This window comes from Mauremys reevesii, linkage group 1 (genome assembly GCF_016161935.1).
Source record: "Mauremys reevesii isolate NIE-2019 linkage group 1, ASM1616193v1, whole genome shotgun sequence".
In the NCBI taxonomy this organism is placed as follows: Eukaryota; Metazoa; Chordata; order Testudines; family Geoemydidae; genus Mauremys; species Mauremys reevesii.
Genome location: NC_052623.1, coordinates 300,542,809 through 300,565,789, shown reverse-complemented (window position 1 = coordinate 300,565,789; position 22,981 = coordinate 300,542,809). Strand labels below are relative to the sequence as shown.

Here is a 22,981-nt window from a genome sequence, read left to right as displayed (position 1 = left end):
TGGTAGGTTGTGTAATGTTAAAGATCCCCTTCTTCATAAGAAATATCATAATATATCGGAGCAGTGGTAGATCTAGATCCAGTGGTTCTCAGCCAGGGGTCCACGGTCCCCTAGGAGCCCGTGAGCAGGCTTCATGGGGTCCGCCAAGCATGGCTGGTGTTAGACTCGCTAGGGCCCAGGGCAGAAAGCCAAAGCCCTGTCACACGGGACTGCAGCTTGGGGCTTTGAGCCCCACCACGTGCACCCCAACCCAGGCTTTTATATGTAGAAAAACAGTTGTTGTGGCACAGCTAAGCCATGGAGTTTTTATAGTATGTTCGAGGGATGAGGGGGGTCTCTACAGAAAAAGGCTGAGAACCCCTGGTCTAGACCAGTATTCTGTGTTTGACAGTGGCCAGTACCAGATCTTTCAGAAAAAGATGCAACACTGCCCCATGCATCCATGGTCCCATGCAATACAAAAATTAAACAGTTCTACCTAATCCCAGGCAGGTGGTGATTTGGCTTATGCTCAGAAGCATGAGGATTTATATCCTTTATGCCAGTGGTCCCCAACGTGGTGCCTGCGGGCGCCATGGCGCCCGCCGGGGCATTTATGTGCGCCCGCCTATTGCTCAGCGGGGAAAGAAGCCGCGGCCCTGCGGTTGCCGGGGTCAGAGAACTCCAGGGCTGCGGGTGCTGGTATTCTCTGTCTCCGGCAGGCGTGGGGCCGCAGCTTAGCCGGAGAGAAGCCGCGACCCAGCGCCTGCCAGGGACAGAGAACTCCAGGGCTGCGGGCGCCAATGCTCTCTGTCCCCGGCAGGTGCGGGGCTGCAGCTTCTTTCCAGCTTCAAGAAGAGAAGCCATGGCCCTGCGCCTGCCGGGCACAGAGAACTCCGGGGCTGTTGGGAACAGAGAACTCCGGGGCTGCAGGCACCGGTGTTCTCTGTCCCCGGCAGGCGCGGGGCCCGCCTAGTGCCCAGCAGGGGAGAGATACCAGGGCCCCTCGCCTCCTGAGGACAGAGTACTCTGGGGTTGCAGGCTGCACAGCTTCTCTCAGGCTTCTCCCTGCACTGCCCAGAACTGCTGCCAAAAAACAAACAAAAAAAAAATACTGCTTGGCCTCTGCAGAATGGACCGAATGCTGCCCTGTAGCATGTGCTGACACAGGCACCTATTGCTCCACTGGTGCCTGGAGCCAGCCCTGTATGTGAGTATTCTTCCTGCACTGATACTGCTGTTTTCTTGTGCTTTGCAATTTATTATTTTGTTAACATTTTGCTCCAAAATGAGTGGTTCAGATAAGAGACAATGTACGTATTTATGTCAACCCAGAATGGGAAGAATATTAAATATGATGTTTTTCATATTATTTAATGTACAAATACAAAATAAGCCTTGAAAAATTGTTGTCACCCGCCACACTCTTCTGAAAACATGAATGTGCTACTGGCCACAAAAGTTGGGGACCACTGCCTTATGCAGTTTTATTTTAAACTTGTGGTTTTGAGTAGTGCCTCTGGTAGGTTATATTTTTTTCGCTCAGTGGGGAGCAGCTGTTGCAAGATTAAGATAAGTTGCCGCAACTTCATTCTTTCCACGTTGTCTGTTTTTGCTCACTCAGAAGGAGGAAGGAAGATGATTTGTAACTGGGGCAGTAGCATCACTGTAGTTAAGAACAAAGGAACAGCCATACTGGGTCAGAACAATGCTCCATCTAGCCCAGTATTCTGTCTCTGACCATGGCAGATGCTTCTGGCAGTTGGAGTTGTGGGTATACCCAGAGCATGGGGTTGCATCTCTATCTTGGGTAATTGCCATTGATGGAACTATTCTCCGTGAACTTATCTAATTCATTTTTGAACCTGTTTATACCTTTTGGCCTTCACAATATCTCATAACAATGAATTCCACAGGTTGACTATGCATTGTGTGAAGAAATACATCCTTTTGTTCGTTTTAATCCTGCTCCCTGTTAATTTCATTGGGTGATCCTTAAGTCCTGTGTTATGTGAAGGGATAAATAACACTGCCCTGTTTGCTTTCTCCATATCATTCATGATTTTATAGCCCTCTATACTATGCCCCCTTAGTCGTCTCTTTTCCAAGCTGAACAGTTGCAATCTATTTTCTCTCTCCTCATATGGAAGCTGTTCTATACCTCTAATCATTTTTGTTGCCTTTCTCTGCACCTTTTCCATTTCTAATATATCTTTTTTTGATATGGGACACCCAGAATTGCACACAGTATTCAAGGTGCGGGAATACCGTGTAGTTGTATAGTGGCATTACGATATTTTCTGTCTTATTATCTATTCCTTTCCAAATGGTTCCTTACATTCTCTTAGCTTTTTTGATTGCCGCTGCACACTGAACTGATATCATGGATAGTTCTCTGAAAATAACTCCAAGACCTCTTTCTTGAATGGTAACAGCTAATTTAGACCCTATCATTTTGTATGTATAGATCCTTTGGGAGATGCAGCTATTTACCTTTCTCAATTGTAAAAACTGACCGTTTATTCCTATCCTTTGTTTCCTATCTCTTAGCCAGCTACTGGTCCATGAGCGGACCTTCTTTCTTATCCCATGACTGCTTAGTTTGCTTAAGAGCCTTTGGTGCGGGACCTTATGAAAGTCCACATACATTTTTTGACTAGATCACCCTTGTCCACATGCTTGTTGACTTCCTCAAAGAATTTGAATAGTTTGGTGAGGCATGAATTCCCTTTCAAAAGCCATGTTGTCTCTTCCCCAACATATTGTGTTTTTCTATGTGTCTGATAATTCCGGTGGGTTTTTTGTTTTGTTTTACGATAGTTTCAACCAGTTTACCTAGTACTGAAGATAGGCGTACTGATGTGTAATTGTCAGAATTGCTTTTTTTAATAATTGGCATTGCATTAGCTCAGTGGTCCCCAATGCAGTGCCTGCGGGCGCCATGGCGCCCACCGGGGCATTTATGTGGCCTGCCCAGTGGTCAGCAGGAGAAAGAAGCCGCGGCCCTGCGATTGCCGGGGACAGAGAACACTGGGGCTGCGGGCACTGGTGCTCTTTGTCCCCGGCAGGCGCGGGGCCGCGGCTTAGCCAGAGAGAAGCCACGGCCCCACGCCTGCCAGGGACAGAGAACCCCAGGGCTTCGGGCGCCGGTGTTCTCTATCCCCAGCAGGCGTGGGGCCGCGGCTTCTCTCCGGCTTCAAGAAGAGAAGACGCAGCCCCGTGCCTGCCGGGCACAGAGAACTCCGGGGCTGCAGAGAAGCCGCGGCCTCGCGCCTGCCGGGGACAGAGAACTCCAGGATTGCAGGCTGCGGGCGCCGGTGTTCTCTGTCCTCGCAGCTTCTCGCTGCACTGCCCAGAACTGCCACCAAAAAACAAAAACAAAAAACACACTCCACCTCTGCAGAGTGGACCAAATGCTGCCCCGTAGCATGTGATGACACAGGCACCTGCTTGCTCCACTGGTGCTTGGAGCCGGCCCTGTATGTGAGTATTTTTCCGACACTGATACTGCTGTTTTCTTGTGCTTTGCAACTTATTATTTTTTTAACATTTTGCTCCAAAGTGAGTGGTTGAAATAAAGGACAACGTACGTATTATTTTAACCCAGAATGGGAAGAATCCTATTGTTTTATTGAAAATAAAGGGAAATGTGTTTGCTTATTGTGCGGGAGTGCTGTTGCAGTGCCGAAAAAACATCATGTTGAACGCCATTTCCAAAATAATCACGGCTCTTTTGACATTAGCCATCCACTTAAATCTGAGTTGAGAGAGGTTTGATTTGAGTTGATTAATTTTCTTCTATCTGCCCAGCAATCTGTTTTCATTAGACAAGTGGTAAAGTCTAAAAGTGCTACTATTGCTTCCTTTAAAATTGCTCATCTGCTCGCAAAGAAGAAAAAACCCTTTCAAGATGGTGAATTGTTGAAGGAAGCATTTTTGACGGGTGCAGATTGCCTGTTTCAAGGATTTCCTAATAAGGGTGAGTTTTTGTCGGCAATACAAGACTTGCAGTTATCAGACAACACAGTTACGAGGAGGATACATGCAATTTCAAGCAACATGCAAACTCAGCTAAAGGATGACTTGGAAATATGTGACTGGTTTTCACTGCAATTTGATGAGTCGACAGATATATCGGATACAGTGCAGTTGGCAGTTATGGTGAGGATGGTATTTAGTGACTTCACCATAAAAGAAGAGTTACTAAAAGTATTGCCTATGAAAGGGCGAACAAAGGGTGAGGACATCAATAATTTATTCAAATCATACGCAACATCAATTAGTATGCCACTACACAAGCTGTCTGCGATCACCACTGATGGGGCACCAGCAATGATGGGCAGCACCAATGGATTCATTGCGCTCTGTAAGAAGAATGAATCCTTTCCAAACTTTGTCTTATCATTGAGTGTCAAAGTTCTCTCTTTTCAACATGTCATGAATGTCGTTATTAAAATAATTAACTCTATTCAAGCGAAACCTTTGCAACACCGACTTTTTTTAAGGCCCTGTTGGAAGATGTTGTTGATAAACAATCTGATCTTATCTTGCACACAGAAGTACGATGACTGAGCAAAGGTAAAGTTCTTGCATGTTTTTTAAGCCTAATAGAAGAGATCAAAATTTTTTCTGAAGTCCACAAATCAAAACTTTGAGCAACTAGAAGACTCCAGCTGGTTAATGGACTTGGCTTTTCTTGCCGACATCACTGACAAATTGAACATTTTAAGTCTTGAGCTCCAGGGAAAAGACAAACATGTGGCTCAAATGTAAAATCATTCAAAGCAAAACTGATCTTGTGGATGTCACATATGAAGACAAAGTCTCTCAAACATTTCCCAAGTATGAAGAAAATGGTATGTGACAGTGATTTTAACCCATCACCATTTGTTATCCACATTCAAACACTTCTGCAACAATTTGAAAAGAGATTTCAACAGTTTACCATCATTGAGCCTGTAGTTGCCTTTCTTGTGAATCCTTTTACTTGCCAAATAGAGGTAACACAAATGGCTACATTGCGAGTCTCATTCTAGTAAGAACAGAAGACGTAGAACTGGAGATTTTGGACCTTCAAAATGATATTGTTCTAAAATCCTGTGCAACAGATGAAAACTTTTGGAATCTGGTTGACCGAAAAAAGTTTCCTACCTTAAAAAATGTAGCATACAAAATAAAATCTTATTTCGGTTCCACTTATCTGTGCAAAGTTCTGTTTTCAACAGTGAACATCATAAAAACAAAATACAGATCTCGGCTTACAGATGCCTATCTTGATGATTTCTTACGAACGGGAATATCATCCTACTCTCCCAACTACGAAAAATTGGCTGAAGAAATGCAGTGCCAAAAAACACACTGACTTTATTAGAAAAACCATGTGAATTAATGATACCTATTTTCCATTAAGTGCTGATGAGCGCATATGATTAACTTGTGTTTAACTTTTTTCATATTTGTTTGTTTATTGAAATACAGATACAAGTAACAATACAAAGAATATTTTTAATTAACCATAACTGGCTATCTATGTTAAAGTAAGAATAATAAATATATTTAGACCAGCAGTTCAACAATGTTTTACTTTTTTTAAAATAAGATGAAAACTGTTTGATATTTATTTTGTAAAAACGCCTTAATTTTTCTTACAGGTAGATAAAAAGCAAATTCACATGGTAAGGTGAAAGAGTAATTGACGAATAATTTAATTAATACCTTTTACATGTACAATTACCTTTTTTATCTTATGGATTCATATATTATGTAATATTAAATATCATGTTATTCGTATTTAATGTGCAAATACAAAATAAGCCTTGAAAAATTGTTGATGCCCGCCACACTCTTCTGAAAACATGAATGTGCTACTGGCGACAAAAAGGTTGGGGACCACTGCATTAGCTATTCCCCAGTCATCAGGTACAGAGGCTGATTTAACCAACAGATTACATACCACAGCTAGTTCTGCAATTTCCTATATGGTGAATGCTATCTGCTCCTGGTGATTTATTACTGTTTAATTGATCAACCTGTTCCAAAACGTCCTCTATTGACACCTCAATCTGGGCCAGTTCCTCAGGTTTGTCACCTAAAATGAATTGCTCCAGTGGAGGAAATCTCCCCCATATTTCTCTGCTGTGAACACCAATGTGAAGAATTCATTTAGCTTCTCTGCAACAGCCTTGTTTTCCTTCAGTGCTCCTTTAGCTCATCGATCTTCCAGTGGCACCACTGATTGTTTGGCAGGCTTCCTGCTTCTGATGTAGTTAAAAGAATTATTGCTGTTCGCTTTTGTCTTTTGTTGGTTGGTCTTCAGATTCTTTCTTGGCCTGCCTTTTATACTTGACTTTCCAGAGTTTTGCTCATTTTATTTTCCTTACTAGGATTTGACTTCCAATTTTTAAAGGATTCCTTTTTGCATCTAACTGCCTCTTTTACTCCACTGTTTAGCCATGGTAGCATTTTTTTGTTCCTCTTACTGCTTGGTGATTTTTTATTTGGGGTATACATTTAGTTTGTGTCTCTATTATGGCATTTTAAAATAGTCTCTGTGCAGTTTGCAGAGATTTCAGCCTGGCGACCATTTCTTTTAATTTCCGTTTAAGTAGCCTTCTCATTTTTGTTTAGTTCCCCCTTTTAAAGTTAAATGTTACTGTGGGAGATTCCTTTAGCACTTCCCCCCTCCAACAAATGTTAAATTTAATTACCTTATGTCACGGAGTGTAGGGGAGTCAGGCCCTGCACCCCCGGGCTCCCTGCCGATTCACCAGGACTCTCAGCCAGCCAGTAAAGCAGAAGGTTTATTTAGACGACAGGAACACAGTCCAACACAGGTCTTGCAGGCACAGATAACCGGATCCCCCCGGTTAGGTCCATCTTGGGGCCTCACAGCCCCCCTCGGGGATCAGAGCCCTCTCTCCCTGCTTCCCCTCTTTCCCCAGCCAACTCCAGTCTGCCCAACCCCCTCCGGCCCCTCCTCTCTCCTCCGCTTCTTTCCCGGGCCAGGAGGTCACCTGACCCCTTTGTCTCCAACACCTTTAGCCAGCACCTTTGCAGGGAGGGGCCTGGCCATCAGTTGCTAGGCGACAGAACGTCAGGCATTTGGCTGCATGGACTTTTGCTGCTAGATACTTAGGATCTGTACCCAGCCCCCAGTAAGACCAGTCCCACTTCGTCACACCTTATGGTCACTATTACCAAGCAGTTCAGCTATATTTGCCTTCTGGACCAGATCCTGTGCTCCACTTAAGACTGAATCAAGAATTGCTTCTCTCCTTCTGGGTTCCAGGACAAGCTGCTCTAACCAGCAGTCTTTTGTGGTATCTAGAAGTTTTCTCTCTCATCACTCCCTGAAGTGACATATACCCAGTCAATACAAGGACAGCTGAAATCCTCAGCTGCTATTGTTTTCTGCATTTGCAGCCTCTCTAATCTCCCTGGGCATTTCACAATAAGCTTATGAATGATGGAATGCAAGCCAAAATAGGGAAAGAACAGGTTAAAAAATATTTAGGTAAGTTAGATGTATTCAAATCATCAGGGTCTGATGAAATTCATCTTAGTGAATCTAAGGAACTAGCTGAAGCAATCTTGGAACCATTAGCAATTATCTTCAAGAACTCATGAAGGATGGGCAAAGTCCCAGAGACTGAACAAGGGCAAACATAGTATATGTCTTTAAAAAGGGGAACAATGAGGACCCAGGGAGCTATATATAGACTGGTTAGCCTAACTTCAATACATGGAAAGATACTGGAACAACTTATTATACAATTTTTAAATGTGATGCTTTGGGGTTCAGCCCAGACCACTAAGGGCTTGTCACTCCATGCCCTGCAACTCTGGGTGCCTTCAGAGCTATGCTGAAGACACAGGTGGCCCTGACTCTCACAGCCAGCTTACAAGCATGCAGGTCACACCCTGGCTTCCATCACCCAATTACTTTTTGCATGGTGACCCCAAAACCTGCCCAGTAACTAATTTCTCCAAAAATGTCTGCCCTGTTGTATCCAGCCCTTTTCTGGAACACTCACAGAAGTAAAGTTTGTTGCTCCTTGAAAGAGTTGGTAAACAGCAGCTCATTAATTTAACTGGGGTTGACAAACACTTTTATTTCAATCTCAACACTGAATTGGTTTATATTAAAAGTAAAACAAGTTTTTTAAACAAAAGGTCATAGATTTAAGTGATACCAAGTATAAGTAATAAATATAGATGTGGTTACAAACCAACAGAAGTAGAAATATGCTTCTAAGAGTAAAACTTAATTTTAGCAGTTACAGTCTTTCCCAAGCAGGTTTCTCACCTATATTTTGTTCCCAGAGACTTCAGCCTTCTTCGCTGAAGGATCCAGCATTCTGTGATTTCAAGAGCTCTGGCTCCTTCAGCTCCTCAAGTGATGGATACCAAAGTCGCTTTCTGTTTCTGCTTATATCTCACAAATTTCATTTACCCTGTTACCAGAGGCAGGAAGGCTTCCTTCTATTCTTCCATTCCTGTTGACTTCCCACCCACTGCTGTTTGATATGAAAATGGGTCTTATGTTGGTTTGATTCCATAATGCTTAATTTACATTGGAGACAGGAAGATGGCTATCTTCCCTCCTGTTTAGGAGAAAATCTGTGTTTAATCACAGACTTTAAAGCATAATATCAGTGGGTATCCATAATTCTGTAAATGGAGTTAATGCATACATTTCACAATGCATATTAATCACTAGGGTGTCACAGACTTTCATAAGACATTACTTGATACACTTTTATAACCGTAATATTGTATATAATCAGTTCATCTAATTGTTGATTATTTGAGGTTCAAATGCCCTGTTCTCTCATTGGGGAGTCTCTCTGGACTCTGATTGTCACAGTAAGCACCTAGTGGTTTATACACCTAGCGTTTATAAGTAAGGCTAAAATTTTGGCACGGGGATTTTTATTAAAATTCATAGGCAGGACGCAGGCAATAAACAATAAATCATGGAAGCCACAGCACAGGGCTGACTGCATGAGCTCTGCCACCCAAGGCTGACAGCTGTTGCTTTGCTGCAGCGGGGGCAAGAGGTGGCTGACTGCCCAAGCTCAGCCGCCGCACAGGGGTGAGGGAGCACAACTGCCAGAGCTAGAAGTCACAGAGGTCTGTTAAAGTCTCTGAATCTATGACCTCCGTGACAAAATGATATCCTTAGTTATAAGGCCTAGCCAACGTGGATTTGTCAAAAATAAATCATGACAAACAAGCCTAATTTCTTTCTTTCATAGTGTTACTGGCCTGTTGTATAGGGAAAGCAGTAGATGTGATGTATCTTGATTATAGTAAAGCCTTTGCCATAGTCTTACATGACATTCTCATAAGCAAACTGGGGAAATATGGTTTATATTAAATTATTATAAGGTAGATACATAATGGGTTGAAAGATTGTATGCAATCCAGGGGGGATGTTCCTAGTGAGGGGTCAGTTTGAGGTTCAGTACTAATCAGTACTTTTATTAATGGCGTGGATGGTGGAGTGGAGAGTATGCGTATTAAGTTAGCACATGACCAAAGCTAGGAGAGGTTGCAAGCACTTCGGAGGACAGGATTAGAATTCAAAACAACCTTGACAAATTGGAGATTTGGTGTCAACAAGATAAAATTCAGTGAAGACAAGTGCAAAGTACCTTATTTAGGAAGGAAAAATCAAATGCACAACTACTACATGGCTAGGTGGTAGTGCTGCTGAAAAGTACAGTTGATCACAAATTGAATAAGTCAACAATATGATGTACTTCCAAAAAAGGCTAATATTATTCTTGAGTGTATTAACAGAAGTGTTGTATCTAAGACCTAGAAGGTAATAGTCTGGTCTGCTTTAGAGTCATGAGGCTTCTCCTGGAATAGTGTGTTCAGTTCTGGGTGCCACATTTTAGGAAAGATGTGAATAAATTAGAGAGAGGCCAGAGGAGAGAAACAAAAATGATAAAAAGTCTATAAATACTGACCTATGAGGAAAGTTTAAAAGAACCCTGGGCTGCTTTAGCCTTGGAAAAAAAGGAGACTGAGGGGGCCCTGGGAAGTCTTCAAATATGTTAAGGGCTGTTCTAAAGAGGATGGTGATCAATTGTTCTCCTTGTCCACTGAAGGTAGGACAAGAAGTAATGAGATTAATCTGCAGCAAGGGAGATTTCAGTTGGATATTAGGAAATGCTTTCTAGCTATAAGGGTAGTAAAACTCTGGAATAGGCTTCTAAGGGACGTTGTGGAGTCCCCGTCACTGGAGGCTTTTTAAGAACAGGTTTGTTTGACAAACATCTGTTTGGAATGGTCTAGGTCAGGTGTCGGCAACCTGCGGCTCCAGAGCCACATGCGGCTCTTTGGCTGCCCCCATTGCAGACAGCTGTTTTTTGAGGGGGTGCGAGGTGTAGGCCCTGGCCGGGAGGCTCTTACCACAGGCAGCTCCCGGCCGGTGGAGTAGCAGGGCTCTGGCCCCACACTGCTCCCCAAAACGGCTGGCTGCTGGCACGTCTCTGCATGCCCTTTTGGAGGGTGGGGGGGCAGCGGGTCTCCTTGCGCCCGCAAGCGACGCCCCTGCAGCTCCAATTGGCTGGTTCCCAGCCAATGGGAGCTGTGAGTATGGGAGCGGGGACAGCACGCCGAGCTGCCTCCCACCCCCACCAGAGGCATGCAGAGACGTGCCAACAGCCAGGCGCTTCGGGGAGCGGTGTGGGGCCAGTGCAGGCAGACAGCCTGCTTGAGCCCCGCTGTACCGCTGGCCAGGAGCCGCCTGTGTCAAGCGCTTCCTGGCCAGAGCCTGCACCTTGCACCCCCTCCCGCCCCCCAACCCTCTGTTCCAGCCCGGAGCCCCCTCCTGTTTATATTCAAATGGCAGAAGTCTCATTAAAAGTATTGGTGAGTAGTAATAACTTTAATATGTTCAATTATTAGTTGATAAATTCTAACTCTAGAAGTAGCTTTGCATGTGATGCGGCTCTCAAAATATTTTAGTCAAAGACAAAAACAAAAAAATGGCTCTTCTTTGAAAGGTTGCCGACTCCTGGTCTGGGTTTATGTGGTCCTGCCACAGCACAAGGGGCAGAACTCGATGACTTCTCAGCGTCCCTTCCAGCCCTACATTTCTATGATTCTATGTTTTCTCTAAAGCAGTTCTTCATAACTCCAATGCCTACTAACCCCTACTCTGGTATTCTTTTTCCATTAAATTTTTCTTACCAGTTAATTTTTGAGAGTTTTACTGCCTAAAATCTTATGAAAATGTATATGCAAATTATGTCCTGTCCTCTGGCTCCTGACAAGTAGCCATGTAGTCTGTGGTGCTGCAGAGGTTGCATTCTACTTTATTGGTACCTTTGACCTTCTCAGAGCTGCCAAGAGCACTCTCCCCCTGTCTGTGCACCAAATGCAACACCTCTCTCACACATTCTGTCACCTGCAGGGGCGGCTACAGGCACCAGCACTCCAAGCGCGTGCCTGGGGTGGCAAGCCACGGAGGGCGCTCTACCGGTTGCCACGAGGGCGGCAGGCAGGTTGCCTTCGGCGGCATGCCTGCAGAGAGTCTGCTAGTCCAGCGGCTTCGGCGGACCTCGAATTCGCGGGACCGGGGACCTCCCGCAGGCAAGCCGCCGAAGGCAAGACTTAGAGCCGCCTCGGTCACCTGTATGTGCACATGCTGCAGAACTACTAGCAGGGATAGGGAGGATTGCTGCTTTTAGAATGAGGAAAAGTCTGTAGAAGGAGGTTTTATTTATCTCCATTGCCCTTGTGATTGAAGCAGCAGGAATACCTCATTGCTCTCTTCCTCTTGAATTCTCTGTCACTAACTATCCTCTCACCGACATAAGCTACAGAGAATGAGTGCTTGTGGGGAAAGGAGTTTGCTGGAGCCTTGGAGAAGGATATTTTTTTACTTCTGGGCAGGGTGTGTGATAGCAGCTGAGATTCTGCTGGCTGTTTTCCAGTCTGCATCACTAGGCATCCTCACAGACACTGCTGTCAATCAGGAAATGAGACATCATTAAAACTTATACTCAGAATTTGTAATAAAAAATGTTCTTGCCAGTGGACATCAGAGTAGAGCTTATTTAGAAGTTTTGGGTTTTTAATTTGAAAGGTTGTACTTTTTATTTATTTATTTATTTTATTTTTAGGGGTGAGAGCAGACAATTTCTTTTTACCGAAATCACAAATTTTATAGTGTTATGATGGGATGTACCAGCGTCTCATTGGCAACGCAGGGGTTAACAAATTGCTGTGGGCCCAAGAGTCATGGACTGGCTGAGGAGGTGAGCATACGTGTGCTGCAGGCTACTGCTGAGCAGCAGCTGGGGTTCTGAACCACCGACTCAGAGTACCCTGACCACGAGTACCTCGACTGCAGAGTCCAAAGGAGATGATGAGCTGGTGCCAGCGGAGGAGCTACCACAGCTTGGGACCAAGGGTGGGCAGCAACTCAGAGGACATGTTTGGGTACACGGAGACCTGAACCCTGCAACAGAATAACTGGTTTCAAAGGGCCCTGGGTTGGAACCCGATGGAGTAGGGCTGGTCAGGGTTTCCCTACCCTTCCTGCACTTGCTACCAGGCGATACTGCCTCCAGGAGAGGCGGTCTCATAGACTCTTGCCACTGGGTGATACATGCCAGGACAGGCAGCCCCACGCACTCTTGCCACCAGGAGAGGTGGCCCCGAAGACTCTTGCCACTGTGTAGCGCTGCCGCCAAGAGAGGTGGTCCCATAAACTCTTGCTGTGGGGCAGTACAGCTGCTGAAGTAAGAGCAGCTCACTGGGCTCTTGCTGCATGGCAGTTCTGCTGCTGAAGTAAGTGGTCCCTTCGTGGGACCCCATTTGACCACCTGACAAGTGGATATATCATTGTCTTCGTACAAACTAACTGGCAAAAAAATATGCTACTTTATATTTGTAAGCAGAGAGGCAAAACTTGAGATGATTATAAAAATACAATACAAGTCAAAAATAAACTAGAGGTTTTGATATTTATTGTGGTGTGTGCTCCTTCTCTCTTTATTTTTTTGAGAGAAATGTAACTTTTTCTCTATAAGATAACAAGAATTTTGTTTTAAATACAACTTCAAGGGAAAGGCAGACATGAGGAAGAATTGGATTTTTATGGACTCTTCCTCTCTCTTTGTGCACCTTGCTTTGGGACACCATGGGATGAACCATATTTCATAAAACCTAGTTTCCTCATCTGATTGATTAGTATCTGAGATTATTAAAGATGATAATATTTAAATCTAATTTTACTGGTTTACTTTCTGCAGTTCATTCTGATTGGATAATGAAAATAAACTAGTTAGTTTCATTTTTTGTTTCTGATGCTCTAGTGCAGGGGTCGGCAACCTTTCAGAAGTGGTGTGCGAGTCTTCATTTATTCACTCTAATGTAAGGTTTTGCGTGCCAGTAATACATTTTAATGTTTTTAGAAGGTCTCTTTCTATAAGTCTATAATACATAACTAAACCATTGTTATATATAAAGTAAATAAGGTTTTAAAAAATGTTTAAGACGCTTCATTTAAAATTAAATTAAAATGCAGAGCCCCCCAGTCCAGTTTCCAGGACCCGGGCAGTGTGAGTACCACTGAAAATCAGCTTGCATGCCGCCTGTGGCATGAGTGCCATAGGTTGCCTACCCTGCTCTAGTGTGATGGCTGCTATGTTGGCCAACACGTTGGTGAGAGAACCGGGGAACTTGAGAGCCAAAAGCATGAGTCTATAGAGCAGGGGTGAGGAAACTTTTTGGGCTGAGGGCCACATCTGGGAGGGGAAATAGTATGCAGGGCCGGGGAAGGGGGTTGGGGTGTGGGAGGGAATGTGGGAGGGGGGACGGTGTGCAGGAAGGAGCTCAGGGCCAGGGATTGGGGCAGAGGAGGAGTACGGGGTGTATGAGGGGGCTCAGGGCAGGGGGTTGGGGTGCAGAGTGTGGCAAGGGGCTCAGGACAGGGAGTTGGGGTGCACGAGGGGTGTGGTGTGTATGAGGGGGCTCAGGGCAGGGAGTGGGGTGCAGGAGGGGTGCAAGGTGCAGGCAGGAGGCTTAGGGCAGGGAGTTGTAGGGCGGGGTACAGGAGGGGTTCGGGCTCTGCCCCCAAGTGGCTCCAGGGTGGCAGCGATGCCACCGGGGCCAGGGCAGGCTCCCTGCACACCTGCCCTGTCCCCAACCCTGCGCTGCTCCAGGAAGCACTGCAGCCCCTGGGGGAGGGGGGGCAGAGGTCTCTGCGTGTACTGCCCTTGCCGTGCCTCCAGGTACCTCCCCCGAAGCTCCCATTGGCCGAGGTTCCCCATTCTCGGCCAATGGGAGCTGCGGGGGGCGGTGCCTGGAGGCAAAGGCAATGCATGGAGCCCTGTGCCCCCCTTTCACCCTGCTTGGGGGCCGCAAGGATGCGGTGCCGCGGGTTGGATCCAAAGCCCTGAGGGGCCAGATCTGGCCCGTGGGCTGTAGTTTGCCCACCCCTGTTATAGAGTGATTCAGGCTCTTTAGCTGGAGGCTGTAATAGATTCACATCCTTGGTGGATCAGGCACAGAGAGGGACACACAACACACAGTGACCCACACTAGCACTGTGCTGGATTGTTATAGAATCATAGGACTGGAAGGGACCTCAAGAGGTCATCTAGTCCAGTCCCCTGCACTCATGGCAGGACTAAGTATTGTCTAGACCGTTCCTGACAGATGTTTGTCTAACCTGTTCTTAAAAAACTCCAGTGATGGAGATTCCACAACCTCCCTAGGCAATTTTATTCCAGTGCTTAACCGCCCTGACAGGAAGTTTTTCCTAATGTCCAACCTCAACCTCCATTGCTGCATATTAAGCCCATTGCTTCTTGTCCTGTCCTCAGAGATTAAGAAAAACAAGTCTTCTCACTCCTCCTAGTAACAACCTTTTATGTACTTGAGAACTGTTATCATGTCCCCTCTCAGTCTTCTCTTTTCCAGACTAAACAAACCCAATTTTTTCAATCTTCCCTCATAGGTCATATTTGTCCACATCTTTCCCGTAATGTGGTGCCCAGAACTAGACACAGTACTCCAGTTGAGGCCTAATTAGCATGGAATAGAGTGGAAGAATTACTTCTCGTGTCTTGCTTACAACACTCTTGCTTATACATCCCAGAATGATGTTCGCTTTTTTTGCAACAGTGTTACATCGTTGACTCATATTTATCTTATCGTCCACTATGACCTCCAGATTCCTTTCTCCTTCCTAGGCAGTCATTTCCCATTTTGTATGTGTGCAACTGATTGTTCCTTCCTCAAAGAAGTACTTTGCACTTGTCCTTATTGAATTTCATCGTATTTACTTCAGATCATTTCTGCAGTTTGTCCAGATCATTTTGAATTTTAATCCTATCCTCCAAAGCACTTGCAACCCCTCCCAGCTTGGTATCATCCGTGAACTTTATAACTTTACTCTCTATACCATTATCTAAATAATTGATGAAGATATTGAACAAAAACGGACCTAGAACTGATCCCTGCAGGACCCCACTCGTTATGTCTTTCCAGCATGATTGTGAACCACTGATGATTACTCTCTGGGTATGGTTTTCCAACCAGTTTTGCACCCACCTTATAGTAGCTCCATCTAGTAGCTCCACCTAGTTTATTTATGAGAAGGTCATGTGAGACAGCATCAAAAGCTTTACTAAAGTCAAGATATACCACGTCTACTGCCTTCCCCTTCCCCCTTTCCTCCCCAATCCACAAGGCTGGTTACCCTGTCAAAGAAAGCTATCAGGTAGGTTTGACACTATTTGTTTTTGACAAATCCATGCTGACTGTTACTTATCGCCTTATTATTTTCTAGGTGTTTTCAAATTGCTTAATTATTTGTTCCATTATCTTTCCGGGTACAGAAGTTAAGCTGACTGGTCTGTAATTTCCCGGGTTATCCTTATTTCCCTTTTTATAGATTGGCACTATATTTGCCCCTTTTCCAGTCATCTTGAATCTCTCCAGTCTTTCGTGACTTTTCAAAGATAATTGATAATGGCTCAGATATCTCCTCACTTAGCTCCTTGAGTATTCTAGAATGCATTTCATCAGGCCCTGGTGACTTGAAGACATATAACTTGTCTAGGTAATTTTTAACATGTTCTTTTCCTATTTTAGCCTCTGATTTTACCTCATTTTCACTGACATTCACTATGTTAGACATCCAATCACCACCAACCTTCTTGGTGAAAATTGAAACAAAGAAGTCATTAAGCACCTCTGACATTGCCATATTTTCTGTTCTTTTTCCCCCGTCATTGAGCCTACCCTGTCCTTGGTCTTCCTCTTGCTTCTAATGTAGTTGTAGAACGTTATAATGTAACATGTAATGTATATTGTCTAATGTACTTGTAGAATGTATATAATTGGTAATATTGCATGACATGTTTTAAATCAAAAGAAAACCCTTTCATAATTGAAATTTAAAAGACATATTTCTGATAATGGAACTTCCTTGCATATTTTCTTGCCTGGTGTCTCCTATACCTTCTGGTTGTTCTTTGACTGCTGGTCCCCATGTATTCCACTGTAGGTGCACATGTACTTCATGTGCCTGAGATGCAAGCTTTTCTATCAGGGTGGGAGAATGAGTTGTGGGGGAGGTGTCCCCTCTTAGGCTGGGGTCCCCCCCGAATGAGCTCAAGGAGCATGATCTCCACAGGACTTCTGGACTCACCTAAGTCTGCTTGAACTGTGGCCAATATGCAAATCATGCAAGCATTTTCACCCCAACATTCAGCCCCTAATTTTTCAACTGATATCAGACATGTCAACAGTGTTCTACACCAACAAACAAGTGGGAGCAAGATCTATAGAGGCTGTAAAACTTTGAAACTGGTGTATTTGCCACTGGATCACCCTGTTGGCAGTACATCTGCCAGAGATGTACAACACGTTTAGTCAACAGCCTCAGTAGATCCTTCTCTTAGAACCACAAATGGGAGCTACGTAATTCCATGGCACAGCATGCATTTTGCCATTGCGGATCCCCATCCTGGGACATTTTTTGCATCCCCACCAACAGGAAGTACGCAGTCTACTGCTCCAGTGGGGTCAAGGGCAAGACTCCAGAGGAAACGCACTCCTAATTTCCTGGTCAAAGTAACTGTTGTATACCTTCCCATCAATTTTTCTTAACATTAGGTTCTAAGGAAATCAAGGAGAATGGTACAAGGTCATTCTTATTACTATCAAATGGCCCAGGCAGTTGTGGTTCCCCAACTTTCTTCAGATGTCAATACACACATACATCAGTTTCCAGACCTTGAGACCCAGGACAGAAGCAGAGTCAAGCATCCCAATCTGGCTTCCTTCTAACTGACAGCCTGTTTTCTGGTTGGGTGTCAAATCTAAAAAATGCATGCTCTGAAGTAATTCAGCCCATACATAACAATAGTAGAAAAGAGTCCACTAGAAAATGCCACACAGCCAAGTGCAAAAATGGTTTTCAGCGTGGTCTTGACAGTCATTAGATAACCGCAGAGGACTCCAACATGCCTACAGTATTGGAATATCTTTTTCCCTTCGGTCTCTCACTTAAGTGCCAAGAGACCCTATAAGGGAGCTATCAGCGCCTGTCATTCTCTAATTGATAACTACTCTATCTTCATCCATTTGATGATGATACTTTTTTTGGAAGGCTTGATTGCTCTTTAATGATGATTTACTCTTTAAATCATCTTGGATTTTCATCTGAAACAGGCAGTCCATCTCCCTACTTTCTTCCCAACAGTGCATGCCACTAATGAAAACCAAACGCTTCACTCCCTGGACAGCCATCGAGCTGTGGCATTCTGCCTACAAAAAACAAGACCATTTAGGAAATTGCCTAGACTGTTGATGTCATTCACAGAACAAAGGAGAAGGGGAAGTAGTTTTCTCCCAAAGACTTTCCAGGTGGATTTCAGATGCATTCTGTTGTGTACAAGTTGACAGACATTCCTCCATCACAAGATGAGAGAGCTCACTCTGCTAGAACCCAGGTGGCCTCTGTAGTCTCCCTTCAAGGTGTTCTTCTTGCTGAAATCTGTAAAGTGGCTACTTGGGGTTCAGGGCATCCCTTTTCAAGACATCATGAGTTAGTGCAGGCTTCTGTAGCTGATGCATTTTTCTGTACAGAAGTACTCCAGACAGTAATATCACAGAGGTCATCGTGCCCTCCTCCTCGATAAGCACTGCTTGTCAGTCACCCATAGTGGAATACGTTTAGGGACCAACACTTGAAGAAGAAAGTTGTACAGTACCGTACCTGGAGTTTTTTCAAGATGTGGTCCCTATCTGCGTTCTACTACCTGCTCTCCTCCCCCTCTGCTTCAGATCTTTAGATATGATACATGGTAGAAAAGGAACTTGAGAAGCCATTGGTCCAAACTACCCTTAGGCCCTTGGTTAGGAGCATGAGGAAGAGAAGGGCTCAAGTGCAGATCAATGGACATGACTAGCAAAAATCTTTCAGTCTTAGGCACATGGAGCCACATGCTCACTCACAATGGAATATAGATAGGGACTACACGTCTCAAAGAACACTAGTTACTGTATAAGGTAAGTAACTTCTCTTTTTCTAGGACTGTATCATGTGTTGTGGATGATTTATTTTTTACAGTAAGAACATTATTGTATGTCAAAGTGCTATGTAGAATGGGTGCCATCCTAATGACTAAACTGCATGTCCAGAAAGGTTATGGATTTTATATCCATTTCAATTAATAGAAATAAACTACAGCAGTCCAACCGTCCTTAAATTGGAGACTTCATTGCTAAACATCACTTCCCCCCCCCCCCCCAATATTTATAAATTACAGCTTGGTGCTTTCATTCAGTCATAATGTTAACATTATTTGGCTATTGAATTTCAAACACCAAGAAAAGAGTATATTTCTGAGAAACAGTTAATTATTACATTTTGATTGGTATTTTCAGTATTAATGCAGCGATACATCAAAAACACCAGTGATGATAAACATGGTCATAACTATGGATTAAAAATCTCTCTCTCTCTCTCTCTCTCTCACACACAGATGGTGACTCTCAGTCTCTCAAGGAGCATCTCATTGATGAGCTGGACTACATCCTTTTGCCAACTGAAGGCTGGAATAAACTAGTTAGCTGGTACACACTGATGGAAGGTCAGGAGCCAATAGCACGCAAGGTACGCTCTAAACAAATTAAACATTGTGAAACTAAGATTATCCTAAATGTAGTCCTGCAGACGCTAGTGGCCCTATTGAAATCAGTTGGAGCTCTGCATATTGGGAGCTCACGAAGTCTTGTCCATGATGAATATGTCGACTTAGTATTGTTTTAGTTAATACAGTCACTTATTTGGGCTTTTTTTAATATTCAGATTTTAGGAATGAAAAAATTTAACAAAGCTGAAGAAGGATGGGTGATTTTTTTCATTGAACTGAATCCTGTTATTTTTCAAGAAAGCCTTAAACTTTAGAGGCTGATGACTCTCAGTGCAAATAATCTTGTAAGATAGTGCTGAAAAATCTAAATTTTATTAGCTATGGTGTACTTTTCATAATTGTAATATAAAAAATCAGACAAGGTCAGCCTTTTATAATTTTGAATTATGAAGTGTGAATCCAATGTTAATGAAGAGCTGTTCCAGACCTAATAAAGTTGGCACCAGTAGATCACATAATGGTTCCTCATATGTGATAAATAAACTCATAATATCTTCTATTCAGCAAATTGCTTTTAATGGTGTCCCAGTTTTTAGCACCAAAGCACTGTTCTGCTGCCAGAAGTGAGGCCTTTGGTCCTGCTGAAGTTCTGAACACATTAGTCAGGATATGTACGCCCTGCCTCCAGGCCCAGACATATCTGGGGACTGCTTGAGAGCTCATTCCTTAGGCACAGTCTGCCCAGAAAGCCTTGGCACAAACCACTCTTGTATGTACTCATACAGTATTGCTTTTCTCCCCATTTTATATAAAAGATAGCTAAGATGTGGTCCCTTCTAATTTGGAGATTGCATTTGGATTTTCAGGACAGTGATTTTTAAGGCATCCTATTCTGGACCAAGTATCAGAGGGGTAGCTGTGTTAGTCTGGATCTGTAAAAGCAGCAAAGAGTCCTGTGGCACCTTATAGACTAACGGACGTATTGGAGCATAAGCTTTCGTGGGTGAATATCCACTTCGTCGGATACATGCATCCGACGAAGTGGCTATTCACCCACGAAAGCTCATGCTCCAATATGTCTGTTAGTCTATAAGGTGCCACAGGACTCTTTGCTGCTTATTCTGGACCAGTTACTGAAGGTGTATTAATATATTTATGCTACTGCGACCGTTTCCATGTTGCCCAATATTGATACAGTGACTGTATCATAGGTAAATACCTTCAATTTGTAGTAATCAATGGTTTATAATTGTAGTCTTGTTTCTGATGATAGTCTTCTATGGTTAAGGCTTGGACTTTTGGCACAGCAGGCCCTCACCGTGACTTTAGTGACCTTGAACACAGAATTTACCAGTCTGTAATGCTGACAGCTCACCTTTCATGGACAAGTGCCAGCTGGATCTGTAGAAGAAGGCTCATGCCTTCATGGATTCCCCTCTCTTTCGTGAGAGGCATGGAGCTCAAGAAATTAAAATTGTTGTATGTAATGGACTCAACATTTTATTTATCATTACATGCTGCCTTGCCTATTTTGTTTTTATTTTATTTTTAAAGAAACATCCTTGGAACTTTAGAGTAAGAATACATCAGGATGTTTATTTTCAAAGATGATTTACCTATAATTATTAGTGTCTGAACATATACATTTCAGCAGAAGAACAATTTCTCTCCTTCCTCCGCACTTCGGTAAAGGTTCTGTAATTTTGCATTGTTAATTTTTTTTCCCCTTTTTCACCAGTGACTATTATGGGGGTGCTTAGAAGGGACTGACCAATAGAGTACCAGGGATAACATAAGTGTCTAAGTAGAATAGCACAACTGCACTCTTCTGGGACTGTTAGGTTAGAGTTGCTCAAAGAGAGATTTTGCCAAGATTCTCTCAAATATGTGGACCCATTAGTGGGAATCAGATGAAATGTATCTTCATGCAACAATTACAGGTACATTTTCTCTCTTTATCTTCTTCATTTCTCCTCCCTCCCCTCTCCATTTGTTCTTTGATTTCTCTGTCCTGTTTCATCTTTAATCATTCTGTAAGGGGTGGGGGTGCTTTTTCTTTGACGGCTGGAGAGCAGCCTCCCCCTTTGACTATTTACTTTTCTTTTTATCCCGTATGCTTTGCAGCCATGTTCTTCACTCACCTTTTGAAGAGATGTACCCAAATTTAGATTATTATAGCAACGTACTAAGTTCTTGATGTTGCCTAGTGTGGCTCTTTTGGATAAAACAGCAGAGCACCGGCAATGCTATGCTCATGCTTTAGCGTTGCCTTAATCTGAGGGTAAGCCGCATCAGAGCAAATCACACTCTACATCACTGAAGCCCTTGCATAGATATAAAAACCCCAGCGTAGATAAGATTTTAAACTTGTGTTAAGATGCATTGTAGTTAAATACTGACACCAGTTGGTAATCATTACAGCTCAAGGCTAATTGTCAAACACTGGGTGAATAGTTAATTGATGCATATTTTTCCTGTAGTGCTTGCTCTTAAGCAGGTTTGGTAAAGCAGATCCCTCCTAGCAATTATTTGGTGCCTTCTTTTTTTACCGTATTTGTCTGATGTATCATATATCAGGCTGATGGCTATTTTCAGAACAGTCTACATGACTAAGTACTGCAGTTACACTTTGAAGGATCAAAAGGAAATATATTTAAGAGGTGACCGTGAATATTTTTTCTGGATTTTACTTTGATTAATTTGCATGTTTCCCTAGCTGCTTTACTGTTTGATAGTGGATATCGCAAAGTAAACATGTAAAGAACAAATTTTAAAATAACTTGCGTGGAAGAAGCCAAAAACTAATATATCCACTACCAAAGCATAGATGAATGACTTGGCTGGCAGTTCTTGCTTATGTACGATATTTGTTTTAAAAGTCTGTGTTATGTAATATCCAGAATTGTCAATATATTGTTATAGTAGTTCTTAAAGTTTTATTGGTAGTAAGAAAAAAAAAAAAGGAATTGTTAACTGTCATGGTTTAATATATGGAACTAGTAAAAAAATGTTTTAATATTTCAAGGATATAACTCAGACTAAACGATTTTAAAACTGAAAAATTTCCAATTTTATTAATGTACATTTTGATTATATGCACGCCTGTATCATAGGTAAATATATAATGTTTAGTATTAACATGTACATATACAATTCACAGAAAAAGAAATAGTTGTCAGAAAACTCAACTTTTTCAGGTACTGAATGTTTTCTAAAAATGTTCTACGATCATTTTATTTCTGATATTTGGCATTACTAACTGGCTTAATATAATTTGTACCTTTTTATGTTCACTGTGTTTTTATTAGTTTCCTAAAGAGGTTTCTAAAAACAAGTACATGTAAGTATGTGTATCTGAATGTATTTAGATTCATAGCCGACACTGATCTGTTGGTTTTTGGTTTTTTTTCAGGTGGTTGAACAGGGTATGTTTGTAAAGCACTGCAAAGTAGAAGTCTATCTAACAGAATTAAAGCTGTGTGAAAATGGAAACATGAACAATGTTGTGACACGAAGATTTAGTAAAGCTGATACGATAGGTATGCACAATTTTCCATATTCTATAACTGTAAATAGCTGCATTTAATGGTATTTGAGAGTATGGCTTAGATTCTGAGTTTTAGATATATTTCATCTACAAATTTCACAAGGATGAAAAAAATAGATGAACTACAAGTATAATAGCAGTTCATTTTTTGCAAATTGTAACAAGATCAGGTTTGTTTGAGTCAAAAGTAGAATCTGATCACTCATCAAATGCTGTTTTTAACTATAATACAAACAGCTTTTACTTTTAAAAATGAAATCTGGCATTTTGCTAAATAAGATAAGTAAGCAACTGAAGTAACTATGGAAACATTTTTATTTTT

General features: G+C 42.8%; 1 protein-coding gene across 5 annotated transcripts in view; it reads left to right on the top strand.

Moving 5' to 3' along the window:
* The window catches only part of USP15 (ubiquitin specific peptidase 15), a 137,193-nt gene that overhangs the window by 24,348 nt on the left and 89,864 nt on the right, over positions 1 to 22,981 (top strand). For all 5 annotated transcript variants that reach the window (XR_005588951.1, XM_039503432.1, XM_039503418.1 and 2 more), the window contains exons 3-4: positions 19,002 to 19,132; positions 22,525 to 22,651. Coding sequence is in view for 4 of the 5 variants with exons in the window: in XM_039503432.1 (XP_039359366.1) it covers positions 19,002 to 19,132; positions 22,525 to 22,651 (258 nt within the window). In the remaining variant the exon portion in view is untranslated. The remainder of the gene's footprint in view (positions 1 to 19,001; positions 19,133 to 22,524; positions 22,652 to 22,981) is intronic.